The 14,772-nt window shown below is 40.5% G+C and overlaps 1 protein-coding gene across 1 annotated transcript in view; it reads right to left on the bottom strand.

Moving 5' to 3' along the window:
• LOC149316974 (PH domain leucine-rich repeat-containing protein phosphatase 1-like) overlaps positions 1-14,772 on the bottom strand; it is a 191,309-nt gene that overhangs the window by 88,587 nt on the left and 87,950 nt on the right. Inside the window, exons 2-3 of the mRNA XM_089516614.1 lie at positions 9,794-9,990; positions 4,661-4,786 (exon numbers count right to left, since the gene is read on the bottom strand). Coding sequence (XP_089372740.1) covers positions 4,661-4,786; positions 9,794-9,990 — 323 coding nt within the window. The remainder of the gene's footprint in view (positions 1-4,660; positions 4,787-9,793; positions 9,991-14,772) is intronic.

The following is a 14,772-nucleotide window of genomic DNA, read 5'->3' as shown; positions in this document are numbered from 1 at the left end:
GGAACCAAACCCCAGCGTATAACAAGAGTCCACTGTACTACCTTAAAAATGAACAGAAACATTATAACAGAATGAAGAACCCAAGATTCAAAGAGTGTTGGGAATTTAAGATTCCAAAGTATGTCTGGGATACAATGCATGCTCCAAGTTGGAAAGATACACATACAGGGCTTTTAAATGTCTCTATTATGCTAATGGTATGTTTGTCTCTATTACTATGGTATGTTTTTGGAAAAGGTAAGTGGAAAGAGATAGTACATAAGGAATTGTTATTCCACATGAACACTTAGCCATCACCCTAAGGTGAAAGAAAGAAAGAAAGAAAGAAAGAAAGAAAGAAAGAAAGAACTTTAAATATCAGCATTGTAGGAACTGCAGTGCCCACTCCTGTCATGACCTTGTTTAAACCAGTTTTTTGAATTAATATATAGGACTACACAAATATAGGATTAAATCAAAAAACTAGGTAGCAAAATGCAGTTTAGACGTCATGGCTACTAGTTTAAATACTAAATGTTCTTTTAACATGTGCTCTTTTACAGCAACAAATTGTTGAAGTAAGAAAAATTAAATTCAAATAGTCAATGTTGTTCTAGTAAGAGGGTTGGAAAATAGTAATAACAGCCAGACCTTTTTTTTTTTTTTAAATCAACAATCAATTGAAAAAACAAAGTGGTGAGATTTTTTTAAGTCATTTGGTTTAAACCAGCCTACCATGCCTGTTTGGACTACTGGAATGCACTCTATGTAGGGTTGTCTTTCAAAACTGTTCAGAAACTTCAGCTGGTTCAAAATGTGGCGACCAAAATGCTAGCTAGGGCCAGTTATAGGGAGCATATAACTCCCTTGTGGGAACAGCTCCACTGGCTACTGTTTCGTTTCTCAACACAAGCCAAAGTGAAGTCGAACGCTTTCACAAGTGCTGGTCATGACCTATAAAGCCCTATACAACTTAGGTCCAGACTACCTGAAAGACCATTATCTCCACATAAAAACCTGCAAGGGTCCTAAGACCTATGGGAGAAGGCTTTCTCTTGGTCCTGCCACCATCACAACCTCACTTGGTGAGGACACGAGAGAAGGAATTTTCAGTGGCTGCTCCCACCCTCTGGGACTTACTTCCACGGGAGGCTGGGCTGGCTCCCTCCCTGCTCTCCTTTTGCTGGTAGGCAAAGACCTTTTTGTTCAGTCTTCTAATATATAATCATGCCAGAGAAGTTTTTATATGGAGTGTGTGCTTTAGATATGCTTTTAAATTTTTGTATATATTTTATATCATTTTATACTGTTCTGAACTAGATTATTTTAATTGCTTTGATTTTTTATTGTAAAAATACTTTTTAAAATGATTTTATCTGTGATTTGCCTTGGGTCCCTTTCTGTGTGAAAGGCAGCATAGAAATGAAATAAATAAATCTAGAGCCAAAACACTAGTAGGTAACTAGAGAATACAACTTTTGAATCAAGTCATGTGGATGTGAAGCCAAAAGAAATACTCAAGTAATGTCCTATTTGTTACTCTCTAAGTGATGCCCTTTCTTCAGATCTAGCAAAACCAGATGAATTATTCTTCTTAATCTGTGATCATGTTCATGTAATGCCCCTGCCCAAGTGTGAAATATTTTACCCTTGGGTGGGTTTTTCTCAGATTACAATGCATTGATTCTCAAACATGAAGGTGAATGCTTTCTCTCCTGCAACAGAGGAGTTGTTTATATGCTCAATAAACTGGCAGAAATGACAGCTCAGGGTCATCCTAACCTTGCTAATATGTTGGTAGCATACATAACTCCATCTTTTTTTCAATCAAACAAGCAAAGAAAACAGTGGAGAAGTAGCTGGTAGCATTGCTTGTACAAGAATAATAACGTTTATACATCCTGAGATCAGAAATTACTATTAAATCAATAGCAGTCACAAGGTAGAAACAAACAACTTAAGCTCCCTCCAGTTTCCAGTCTGTATAACACTGCCATAATGTACCCTGCTAAAGGATGAAGTCTTGAAAAAGCTGAAGCAATTCTTCTTTAAGTAGTAAGGTGTTCAAAAATGTAATTCTCTTTCAACCAAGGATGAGGAGCTCTTTCACACTACACAATGATAGCACTATAATCCCACATTTAACTGCATCCTAGGGATTCCTGGGATTTGTAGTTTGGTGAAGCACTAACGGCCTCTGGCAGAGAACCTTAACTGCAAATCCCAGGATTTCATTGGAACAGAACCTGGCAGTTTGAAGTGGAATCACAGCATCCTTAATGGTGTAATGTACAAGGACACGAAGTCTGGTTCAAAAGGGAGCAGGGACTGGTTAGCTTCCCCACAGTTACTTCCCTCTGGTTTGTTGTCATATCACTCTGGAATCATTAATACCCAGAAATGCTATAGACAAAGCCTTCAACATAGTGCTTCACCTTTGAAGATCACCCAGCTAGGTGGAACAAGTTATGTGGGAACAATGAAATCATGTCATCACCCCATCCTATCCATGATGCCTCTAGTCCAGTGAAGCAGTATTAAGAAAAATCTATGGATAGATCTCACATAGCTGCAGGTAATGTATGAATCAGCCTGCATTCTTTGTTGTCTCAGCTCTGAGTAACCACATAAAAGATCACTCATCAGCTGTCTTGGACAAAAGAGATCAGAATTTAACACAGACACGCATTAGATAAATGTGCAAGTGATGTAATAGTAGGCTATGCAGGCTGCATAGGTAATAAAAAACACCACCGCAAAGGGATATTAGGGACCCTGCTATTTATCATTCTGTTCTGGAAATGAGATCTGGAGCCCTTTCACACTACAAATTCTAAATATCCCTTCCTGACCTCAAGGAGGGATTTCCCTGACTTCAAGGAGAGACCTCCTTGACTGAAATGGTTGAGAGAGTATAAGCCGAGTGATCACTGAATTCATGTTTAGGTGACTTATGCTTAGCCTCATGGCATGGCTCTATATTCAAAGTAATTCACATGCATTTTCATGGCTCTTTAAACAACCAATCCTATATAAGCAGGATGTTTTCTCAGGCAACATGGTGTAGTGAGTTGACTGTGTTGGACCAGGACTCTGGAGAGCAGGGTTCAAATCCCCATTTGGCCATGAAAACCCATTTGACTTGGCAAGTCACACTCTCTCAGCCTTAGAGGATGAAGAAACTGGCCAAGAAAACCTGTGATAGGTTTGCCTCAGGGTCACCATGAGTCAGAAATGACTTGAAGCCACACATAGAGGGAAACAGAGACTTACCAAGTCATATATACACTGTAGCAGGTTATCATTAGGCAAAATCCACCCTCTATTTGAATAAATCAGTTAGAATGGATATTTCTGTCAAGGGACAAGGGAACTGGGCAGATATACTTCTGTCAGGGATGAAGGGAACTGTATATACAAATATACACAAGCCTGTTCATAAAATAAATGGGGGTTTTCTACATACAAAGTAAACATAGCAAGTACAGTTCTATACTGCTTATCAGTGCACTTAAGCACTCTCTTAAGTATCATTCACAAATCATAAATATTGCATGTATTTCTGTGCCACCAAATAATGTTTAGTTGTTTAATTTATCCTATTTCTGGATTACAGCTAGCAAGTTTATATTCTATCAGCATCCACCAAAAAAGATGTCGCTATGATTACATTAAAAGATGGGCTTATTCTGGCAACTTTCCCAACACAGCTGAACAAAGAAAAAGAGAAGGCACAGGATGGCACAAAGTAATCTCATGCAATCAGTAAAAGCATGAGAAAGGAAGAGACACATGCAAGTTAAATTAAAGCAGCTAACTACCACCATGGAAAGTGCAGCATGCATGAGGACTCTGACATGGTCTGGTGTGCACACTGAGAGCTTTTCGTAGCCCATAAACATAAGGCTAGACATTTTCCTGTGCTGAAAGTTGCAGCTAACTTTTATAGTCTACTCCAACTACAGCCAAGTCATAAGGATGAGTAAACAATACATTCCAATTCAAGTCATAGAAAGCAGGGGTGGGAACAAGCCATTGGGGCCCTATTAGTCTTTTCCCAACACCCCGCCAACCAGCTCTCTTTCACCAGCAGGCAAAACCCCTCCTATTTAGGCATGTCTTTGATTTTTAATCACATAGCAGAAGTGTGTTGAAGATATGAATGCTGTGTTTTTATCTAGCATTTTGTGCATTAAGTTTTGATTGTATTTTAAACGATATATTTTAAAAACAGATTTTTTTCAATTTTTCATTTTAAATAGAATTGCCCATTGTTTAAGCTAAACTTCTATTATAAATTATTTAAGTCACTTTGAGTTCCACGTCAAGAAAAAAGCTTGTACATAAATTGAATGAACAGACAGACAAAAAGATAGACAGATTGACAGATAGATAGAAAGAAGTTTTCCAGATGGACTGTCATTCCCATCATCCTTCACTACTGGCTGTGCTGGCTACAAAGAGCTGCACAGAGCTGAAATCCAACAACACCTGGAAGACAACAAGTTCTCCCTCTCTTTCTTTGCTTCCTTAACCATCATTAATGGGTATAACAGCACTGGTCAACAACTGGTCAGAACTGCCTACTCCACATCCATTTTGTCAATAAAGTTGGTTGTTCTGTACAAGAGTTGTGAGGCTGTGCAAAATCAGAAGATGAAGAGTCTACAGCTGCTCTTACCTTTGAAGCTTGCCGAAGCCATCGTAAATATTCAGTGAATGTGTCAAAACAGATGTAGTAACTCTGGCTCTGAGGTCCAGAGGAGCTAAATGCTAAGCAGTGCTGGTGCTTTTTAACTTCTTCAACCTGTATTTGGGGATGGGGGGGGGGGGGCAGGGGAGGAGAGAACAGAGTGGTATATTAGTAGAATTTCTAAGACAGAGGATAAGCCTCTGAAATGCTAATTAACTACAAACCTGGTTAAAAGAGAATCAAAAAGAGAAAAAGCTGCCAGGGTAAGAAAACCAACTGTGTGCAATTTTAAATAGGGTCCCCAGACTGTTTGTTTTGGATGAGTCAAAGCAAGCTAAAACAATATACTGAATAGCTCAGATCATTTTTGTCCACTTATACTGGTAGGGGTAAGCAAGTTTTCAAAGATCTACAAAAATGTAAGGATTCTGAACAAATCAGGCTACTATTCCTATGTACACTTTGCCTGGGAGTAATCCCCACCAATTAAAATAAGGCATACCTCCATGTAAACATACATGGGATTCTCCTATCAAGCTAACAGCATTAGTAGACCACTCCTGAAAGCACACAGTCACAATTTTTGGTAATTCGCTTAAGCTTTGCCACAAGATCTTTAAATCAACAAGCTGTCAAAGGAATATCACTTCTGTCATTCCAATTCACCACACACCACTTGCTTGAGTGAAACAGAGCAGCAAATATTCAAAGTTCAAGAGATGCAAGCAAAACGCAGGAGCATAGCTTATGCTCCTAATGTATGAAATAATTCACTGAAACACCTTAAAATCTTATTATGAACAAGTTAGAGCCTTCGAGTTCTTGTACAGGATACTTGAAAAACTCCTGGTAGAGCATAATCTATTTGCTTGTTGAAGGGTACCTGGTTTAAAAAGAATGTATAATACCAATTGACAATTCCTCTCTAGCAGTAAGTATTAGTGGAAGACATTTATGCATCTGTGATCACACTTTCTTACATTTAAGAATTTTCTGCCTAAGTCTACTATGCAAAAGAACCACAATATCCTGAGTTTACTTCCCCACAGAACAAACATTTCTCATAATTTCCAAAGAAGACACAAAAGCAATGTACACCTTAGATAATTTTCCCAACAATAAGAACACCATCTCCCTGAAACCTGCAAGAATTACTCTGACAGTCACAGAACTCCTGCATATCACACACACATACACACACACACACACACACACGAGTAAGGACAGAACTACACATTTTAAGGATATGGGGGTACCACTCAAAAAGAAAGTTTTGTGTTCAACCACTGAAAAAAACTGGGGTCTATGGATCAGTGCTGGTTCACAGCAAATTTCCAGGAAAGAAACAATGGCGCCTTATAGACGGGCCATATTGGGCGCTTCCTGACGCACCTTGCCCCTCACACGTAACGAGGGCTTAAAATGGTGTTGCCCTATACACATGGGCGCTGCCATTTTGACATGACAGACACCTAGCATCTGCACGTCACGGCGTCATAACGCTTTTTGCAGCTTCTTTTTGCTGCGCGGGGGAATTGTGTCTTGGATGTAGCTAGCCAATTTAGAGCCTTAGAGATGGATGAAGCTGCAATATCAGCCTGGACTCTGAGGTCACTGGTTCTTAACTTGACAGAGTTTTTTATATTATTGTTGTTTCCCATTAGGACCTCTAACATGAACCCATGTTTAGGCAACATCCTTGTAAATTTATATAACCAGGATGATTCCATCCTGTTAACCAGCTGTTCTTCTAAACACTTCTTTGAAGCCTATTATCAGTCATTGATACTAGCTTGAACCAGTAATTATATAATCTTAACTGAATTTGGTCTGAATGCCTTAATTCCAACCTCAGGTTGAAGTGCATAGGCTGGACAGGATGGGAACACTCCCAAGATAATATGCAAAATCTGATTTTGGACTCTTTCCTAGAATGGAAAAAGTCCCAAATTTCTGCACCATATGTTAAGACTGACTATACCTTTGCCTTGTACACAATGAGTACTGATAAAAGGGATCCTGGGTAACTGCAGTTCAAAAGACAATTCAGAAACTGAGAACAGGCAATTCCTTTTAGCTCATTTCTCTTAGTCTGCAGTGACTAGGACCTTGAGGATAAAAAGACTAGCCTAAGGTATTAAGGGAATTCACCTGTTCAATTTTGTCAGTATCAAGAAACCACCTATAATGTTTCTTTTTCTTTCCAAAAATTAAAACTTTAGATTTGTTATATGGTGAGCCCTTCCTATATGTGGGGGATCCGTTCCGAAGCCCTCCACGTATGGGGAAAAAGTGTGTGCTGGAATCCTATTGATTCCTATGACGGCACGCTCCTGCGTACGGCACACGAGCTGTTTTGTCCTTGTGGGTTTGCCATACACATAAGCTCAAAGCTGTGTACAGCAAGCCCATGTATGGTGTGGGTGCGTTGTAGTTAATTTCTAAATCATTCTCCCTATAGAAGAAACTAACATTTCTTATTAACCTATGCAAACCAACCTGAGTGGTAGACATTAATATCATGTCATCAGCATATTAAAGGGTATTGATAATGGTATTGGATACCTTTGGCATATGAAATTCTTGTGCAGTAACTGTTGAAACTAAATCATTAATATAAACATTATAAAGAAAGGAAGCAAGAATACAGCCCTGATGGACCTCTTTGCTTGTGGGAATTTCATAAGTTAAAACATGATTAACACCAGTTCTAACTCTTCATCAAGTACCTATGTATAATGCCTTGGATCAATAATTGTTTTAGCCAATTTTGCTCATAACAGATTCCTATTAATAGAGTCAAATGCCATACTTAAATCAATAAAGACATTAAAGAGCTGGTATCTAGTTGTTGAATATTTTGATGCCAGATGAAACACAATGAAACAATTATCTATTACTGACCTTCCTTGTCTGAAGCCAGACTGCTCCTCTGCTAAAACAGAATTATATTCTCACCAGTCCTCTAATTTCTTATCATAGATTTTGGCTGGGATGACAGCTAAAAAGATATGCCAATAGTTTTTTCACTGGGAACACATAATTGCTTATTTGCTGAGTGCAAAAAAAACAAAACAATTCTTCCAACAAGGGCATGGCAATTTCACAGTGCTTCAAAGATTAAGCTGTACTGCTGGTGAACATGGGATTCTTCCTCCAGCAAGCAAGTCTACTGTCTGACTGTCTGTCAGTGTGCCTATCAACTTATAGCAACCCCATCATAAGTCACCTGTCAACTTATGGCAACCCCATGAATTCCATAGGGTTTTCTTAAGCAAGGAATAGTCAAGAGGTGGTTTTGCTACTTCCTTCCTCTGAAATACACCCTACAGCATCTGGTATCCTTTGGTGCTCTCCCATCCAAATACTAACCAGAGCTGACCCTGCTTAATGTCCAAGGTCAGATGGGATCTGGTGCCTTTAGGGTATTTAGCCTTATAAGTCCACTGTAGTGCTGAATAAAGGAACAAACCTAGCTGGTTCACTGCCATGGGCATACAGTGGATAACATTAGAGATAACTCATGAATCCTAACACAAATTTAAGACTGCAATTTTTCAAGACAGCATTCTTCAATCTAGTTCCCTAAAGCTATTTTTAACTACAACACCTAGCATTCTGGACTACTGGTGGTATTGGCAGAGACTGATGGGTCCTGAAATCCAAAGCTTCAAGAGAACACTAGGTTTGGGGAGGCTGCTTTAGAGTTGGGCTGGGGGACATGTGTCCTTCCAAATGATGTTGAATCCAATTCCCACCACCTGAGTCAGTGAAGTATAATGCGAGTGTGGTTTCATGAACATTTAGAAGGCCAAATCTTCCCTACCCCTACTTTAGAGTCCAAGTAGTAGTAGTTGTTGTTGTAGTTACTGTGTGCCTTCAAAATGTTTCTGACTTATGGCGACCCTAAGGTGAACCTATCATGGGAGTTTCTGGGGCTGAGTGTGTGACCCACCCAAGGCCACCCACTGGATTTATTTCCATGGCCAAATGGAAATGGAGTCATAGTTCAAACACTCAAACCACTACAACATGCTGGCTCTAGAATATGAGTACTGCCCAGTAAGACTGAGTTCTTAGGAACCATCCAGCTGCAGTCACACAGGTCAGAAAAAGGAAGAGCCATCCGCACCTAGGATTTCCAGCAAGAACACTAGACTGTGCAACTGCAGCCAAGTGGGGCTCAAGAGCTCTCCCCACTACCATCACCACTGCAGCCGTAGAAGTGCACCCTGGTGCCTTCAAGCTGGGATTCTGGAGCCAGTGGCAATGAAAGCACAGTGAGCAAATAGTACAGCCCTCTGCTCCACCACTGCTTAAACAGAATATTTGACTACACATCTTTAGACCTCAGAACCTATTTCAGGATAGAAAGGAACAAGGGTATCAATGAGAGCTGGAAACAGGAAGCCTTTGGGTTTGTTATTCTTGATATTCTGCTCTTCTCCTTCTGCACACTCCACCCTTCAAGGTCCTGGTCAAGCACCTGTTAGAGCCAGTCATAGCTCAAACTCCTAATCTATCACCTGATGGTTAAGTATCTTTGTTCTGGAGAACAGTATAGTTACTCTGATTTCAACCTATTTCAACAATAATACATGGTCACACAGCAGTTATGGCAAAAAAACAACAACAAAAAACACAACCCTCTGCACAAACAATCTATGATGGGGGAGTGAATGGGAAAGCAAAATGAACATGTCTTCTTAAAACAAAGTTCATGCATAATTTAAGAGAAGGATGTTATGATAAAACATGCCAAAGGTTTGTCCTCCATATGGTTTGGACTTCAATTCCCAAAAAGCACCAGCTAGAATGGATAGTGGAAAGGGTTATAGGAGGTGTAGTCCAAAATACTGGGGAGGGAGGTGTCCCACCCCTGCCATATTTATTTGTAGAGAAGTGGGGGGATATTTATATATATATATATATATATATATATATATATATATATATATATAGTGTTATTTTAATAAACTCATTGCCTGAGTTACACCCAATAGGAAACAACTCTTTGATTGTTTTTAAAAAACCCCAAAAAACTGCATGACCCATTTTACTATTCTGGAGTAACATCAGGCACTTTTTCATATTTTTAGAAAAGTAGAATGATTGACTTGCCTTTCCACCGATTAAGGGAAGCACATGCATCTTTCCAGTCTGGCTTTCTTTCACCGATGATACAATTAGGCACGTTCCACAAAGGATAACTTGGCGTCTTGTCCATCTGTTGACCGGCAAATGCATTTTCCCTTTTCTAACATTGTACATTCCTGAGAGCTGAATCCGTTCAGAGTTGCCAATGCTGTGGGGCTTTCCTGAAATGGAAACAGCAAACAGCTTTATCAGTAAGGATGCTTTCCTCTTTTAAACTGCTCTTCAAAATACACAAAATAGAATGACGGCTGTATATAGGAACAAAAGTCAGAAGGGACACCACAGCTTCAAATATATAGAAAAATCACTGGGTTGCAAATTGCTTTCTTCAAATTCTAGCTGCAGGAATAATCTGGAAAAACTCAGTAATAATATTTCTGCACAAAATGAACAGCAGGAATTGGGACAGTTTTGCACAACCGCTTTCTCACTTCTGGGGATTTGGCAATGACAAGAACCACATCTGAACCACAAAGAGACGTCTCAGATACTGCAAATCAGAGCAAGATTCTCTGAGCAGCAATGTTCTTTACTAGAGCCCAACATTTATTGGATACAGGTTTAGACTTTGGTCCCACCCCCAAGATCTCTCATTATGAATAAGCAAATCTTCCCAAATCCAAATACTACTACTACTAATAATAATAATCCAAAATACTTCTGATCCCAAACATTTTGGATAAGGGAGACTCAACCTGTATATAGTTCAGGCCCAGAGCTTGTAAACATTACTTTTTTAGACTTCTCTGAATTTCCCAGCTAACATGGACAGTGACTGGAAGGTTCTAGGAACTATAATCCAAAACAATAATATATTTAACTTCTTCCCAGAACACACACTGAGCATCAAGAGAAAGAAGCAAAGAACAAATAGGCAAGGGGAGGAATTTTCTAAAGAGATTTTTTTCCCCCCGAGTCCAATGAAAAAAAAACTGAACGTTTTAAATCACTTCCAGATAATTTCCTTAAATTATTTCCTCAAGCTATAAGACAAAGTGGTAACAATAACAACAACAACAACCCCCCAAAAATGCTATAAAGTATATCTAATGATACCAGCAGCAAAAGGTAAATTCAGACAATACTGACTAATGTACTTTATGAATTTCTGGTTGGCCCAGTAAAGATGTTGCTTTTTTATGGATTTTCGATATTATTGTATTTTGTTGACTAATGAAACAAAGCAAGTCACGGCAAACACTAGGATTCTGCTCAGCAAGCAATTTTCATATTTAACGTGGCTTAATGCTAATGTGAAATGACACCTTCAATTTGAGATCTACCAAGTTGGTGCACCCCCTGACACTCCTGATCTTCCAAAAGCATGAAGAGAGGAGACAGACATTTTATGGCCTTCAATGTTTGAAAAATGCTCTGTTTTAACCATTTAAAAATGTGTTTTAGGATTGCTTTTAGACTGCTTTTTAAAGTTTTTAGAAAGCATTTTAATATGTTTTAATCTTTGTGCTATTTTGGTTGCTTTTATTTGTTCATTTGTTCAAGAGCCCTTGGGGGCTAGACAGCAATGCAGAAATATCTTAAATAAACACAATAAATAAATATTATTCACACTAGCAGTTGATCACTAACTTATTGACCCAAGTATTACAGTATGTGCCCTCAGAGTTGTAAGGATTTAGTGTGAAGTTGCTGAAGGGAGATACCAGCAGTTATTACCGTTCCTACACCCACTCCTAAGATGCGCAAAACTAGTGACAGAACTGAGTTCACTTTTGAGACAGGCACATGTGATACTGTGAGTGTCTCTTCAATACCAGTGCCCTTATTCAACACAAGAGACAAATAGGGGACAACAACTACAATTTCTTTTTGCTACTGAGCAAAACAGAGAATACCATCAGTAGTTTAATCTGAAGTGATATGTGAGGGTACTGTACAATCATAAAATTAGAAAGGCAGGACAGCCTTTCAAGATTGCAAGACCCTTCGGGTAGATTTAAACTATGATCAAAGGCGAAACAAGTTGCTAGTCACACATTTTATCATATTTTTATAATTATTATAAAGCATGTTACCATTTGAATTTTCTGTCATATTAACTAACACCAATATCCTGAAAGAAAATATCTGATTCCAAAATGTAAAGTATAAGCTGTAGCATTATCAAGTTTGCATGCTGTTCTTCCTACACAGAGCTAGGGTTGCCATAACCCGGCTGCACCCGTGAATTTCCTGATTTTGGGGGCCCCGGGCCCCTCCCGGCACGGGTGCAGCCCAAAAACCGGGATCCCCCCAGTTGCAGCCGAGTTGCTGCGGCCTGCAAGGCCTCGCTGCCCTCCTCCTCCTCCTCGGGGAGGCGGGGAGGAAGAGGAGGGCAGCGAGGCCTGCCTGGGGCGGAGGAGGCGCCTCCCCGCGCGCCCGCACCAGCCTCCTCCTCCGCCCCCTTGCCCCCAGGCTTCGCGCCCGCCCGCATGGAGGAGGCGAAGACGGACGGAGCCAGCGCCTCTTGCGTGCGGGTGCATGGGGAGGAGGAGAAGAGAGGGCAGAGGAAGCGGGGGAAGGTGGCACGGCCGCGCGGGGAGGCGAGGAGGGTGGCGCGCTGGCTCCATCCGCCTTTGCCTCCCCGCGCGGCCGCGCCACTCACCACCACCACCTCCTCCTCCTCCTCCTCCTCCTCCGCCCCCTCTTCCCCAGGCCGCGTGGAGAAGGCGAAGCTGGAGGCGGTTCGCCTCCTGCGCGCAGCTGCACGCCACCCTCCCCGCCTTGTGCGCAACCGCTTGCCACCCTCCTCCTCTGCCCCGTCCGCCCCAGCCCCCAGGCGAATGGAGGAGAGGGAGAAGGAGAAGGCGGAGGAGGAGGGGGAGGAAAAGGAGGAGGGGAAGGAGGTGGTGAGTGAGTGGCCAGAGAGGCCTCAAGGTGAGTTTTTTGGGGGTGCTTTTAATGCTAACAAGTCTCCCTTACTTTGACAGTGATAGTGTGGTGGTGATGATGATGATGAAGATGATATGAGTGGGTCAGCTTAAGAGGCACGCAGGCACTGTTTCAAAAGCCGAGAGAGTGTGACTTTCCAAAGTGCCTTTTCTGTGTGTTTTTGGTTCTGAGGCCGGGTCAATGTAAATTGCTGTGATTTTTACAAACTCATGCTCAGTGAAGAAAAACCAAAGTCCCTTGACACACACTTCTGAGAAGTACACTTGGTGCAAGAACGGTGAAACCACCTTGACATGTTCAATATGCATAGCCATGTTAAACCATGCTAAGTGTTAAACCCAAGGGGTTTGGTTATGGAATAAGCCTCTGATGCAAGAGGCCATGTTCAGTAAAGCCATGTGAAATGTCCAAATGTGCTGTTGTGTGTGTTTTGGAATGGAGGTCGGGGGTGTTTTGCCAGAAAAGGAAGTCCATTTCTGGCACAGCTCAAGTTCACCAAATGCTATTATATTTTGCTTTGAATCCTTTTAAAAATATGGTCTTCACTAACCTCACAACTATCCTAGACCAGGTTGAAAGGTTGTGATTTATCACACTAAACAGTGAACTAAAAATGGATCTGAGCCTAGAACTCTCAGGTACTCTACCATACTATGGATGGGATGGGTCTGAGAATAAGCATAAAAATATGGCCAACATTTCAAGTCCTGCTGTGTGCTCCAAAATAAAGATATGAACATATGTAAACAGTACTGAAGACTACTGGGTCTGTAAACAGTACTGAAGACTACTGGGTCTGTCACCAGTGTCAAAGAGAACAAAGAACCAGAAAGCTACAAGAGAGATCTCCTCTTTTACACAAGTGAAAAGATGAGTAAACAGCTGCTTCCTCCTCAAAAGCAAGAAACAGGATCTCTAAGTACAGGTGCTTGGAGCAGCTTTGGGAACAAGGACATCTGGGGGCAAAAACTGATTTATTTGTTTTTTATGGTGGTGGGTGTGTGGCTCTCCAGGGTCTCTCCAGTGTGGAGCCAATATGGTGCTCTAGCTTCCCACAATTGCCCACTTCTGAACTACAGTTGCTAGGAGGCTCCTTTCCACATGGTACCGCATGTCTGGAGGCAAACATATGAACCAACATTCAGGCTATAATAAACCACTTCACCTAAGGTTGAAACAAGTTTGGGGTTATTTTGTTTTCACCTAACTGTAAATGGGAGGCCCCAACGTCTGAACTATTCCAGCACCTGCACTGCAATCCAAACCACAAACCAAAAATTTAACTTTTACACAAACCCATCAAAGGTTCAAAATACCAAGAAAAGCACAATCTATATTCCTCCCCAAGATATTGGAGAAAGGAATGCGCGTGTACAGAAAAGATGGTTTTCCCCCTTCACCATATGGGAGAAAAGGGGAATATAAATAAAATTAAATCAATACATAAATAAATTCATAACTGTAATCAAAGTTCTACATACATGCCAAAACTGTTGTACAATTAAGGTATTTTTCTTTTAGGAAAAAAAAAACTTCCTTCCCCATTCAAAGTACTGTAACTTGGTCCTTTCTCATGCATGCACAGAGTTTATCCGGATTTAGACAAGTAACAGAGTTTTCAAAAATCATCCACTCTCTCTAAATTGTTTGATCCCAATGCAGCCTCCCTGCAAAATACACACTGTGAGATATAATTCATATCAGCAAAGTCAGGCGGCACCTGAGTCAAAAAGAGAAAAGAGATAAATTCTTATTTTATGTTATTATTTTACGTTATTATTTACATTTTATTTAAAATATTCTTACTTTATTGTACCTTTAAAAGTCACACCCTTCAATATGATGTTAACCTTTTTATTTTTTACATACTGCTTTTCTAGTTTTGTGGTTTGCCTGATGGTTTAATGCACAATCTTCCTAAAGTAAGCAGTTTCAACACTTCACCTCTTCAAACTACAACTCAGAGAAAACACCCCAGTCAATATGGTCAGTGAGGGGACCCAGGGAATTCAGCCCAAAAAGTAATCCTAATCAACATCTCAATATTTTCA

This window comes from Sceloporus occidentalis, unplaced genomic scaffold, assembly GCF_023333645.1.
Source record: "Sceloporus occidentalis isolate IW3139 unplaced genomic scaffold, rSceOcc1.0.p SCAF_3, whole genome shotgun sequence".
Lineage (NCBI taxonomy): Eukaryota > Metazoa > Chordata > Lepidosauria > Squamata > Phrynosomatidae > Sceloporus > Sceloporus occidentalis.
This window is presented reverse-complemented; position numbering and strand designations above follow the sequence as displayed.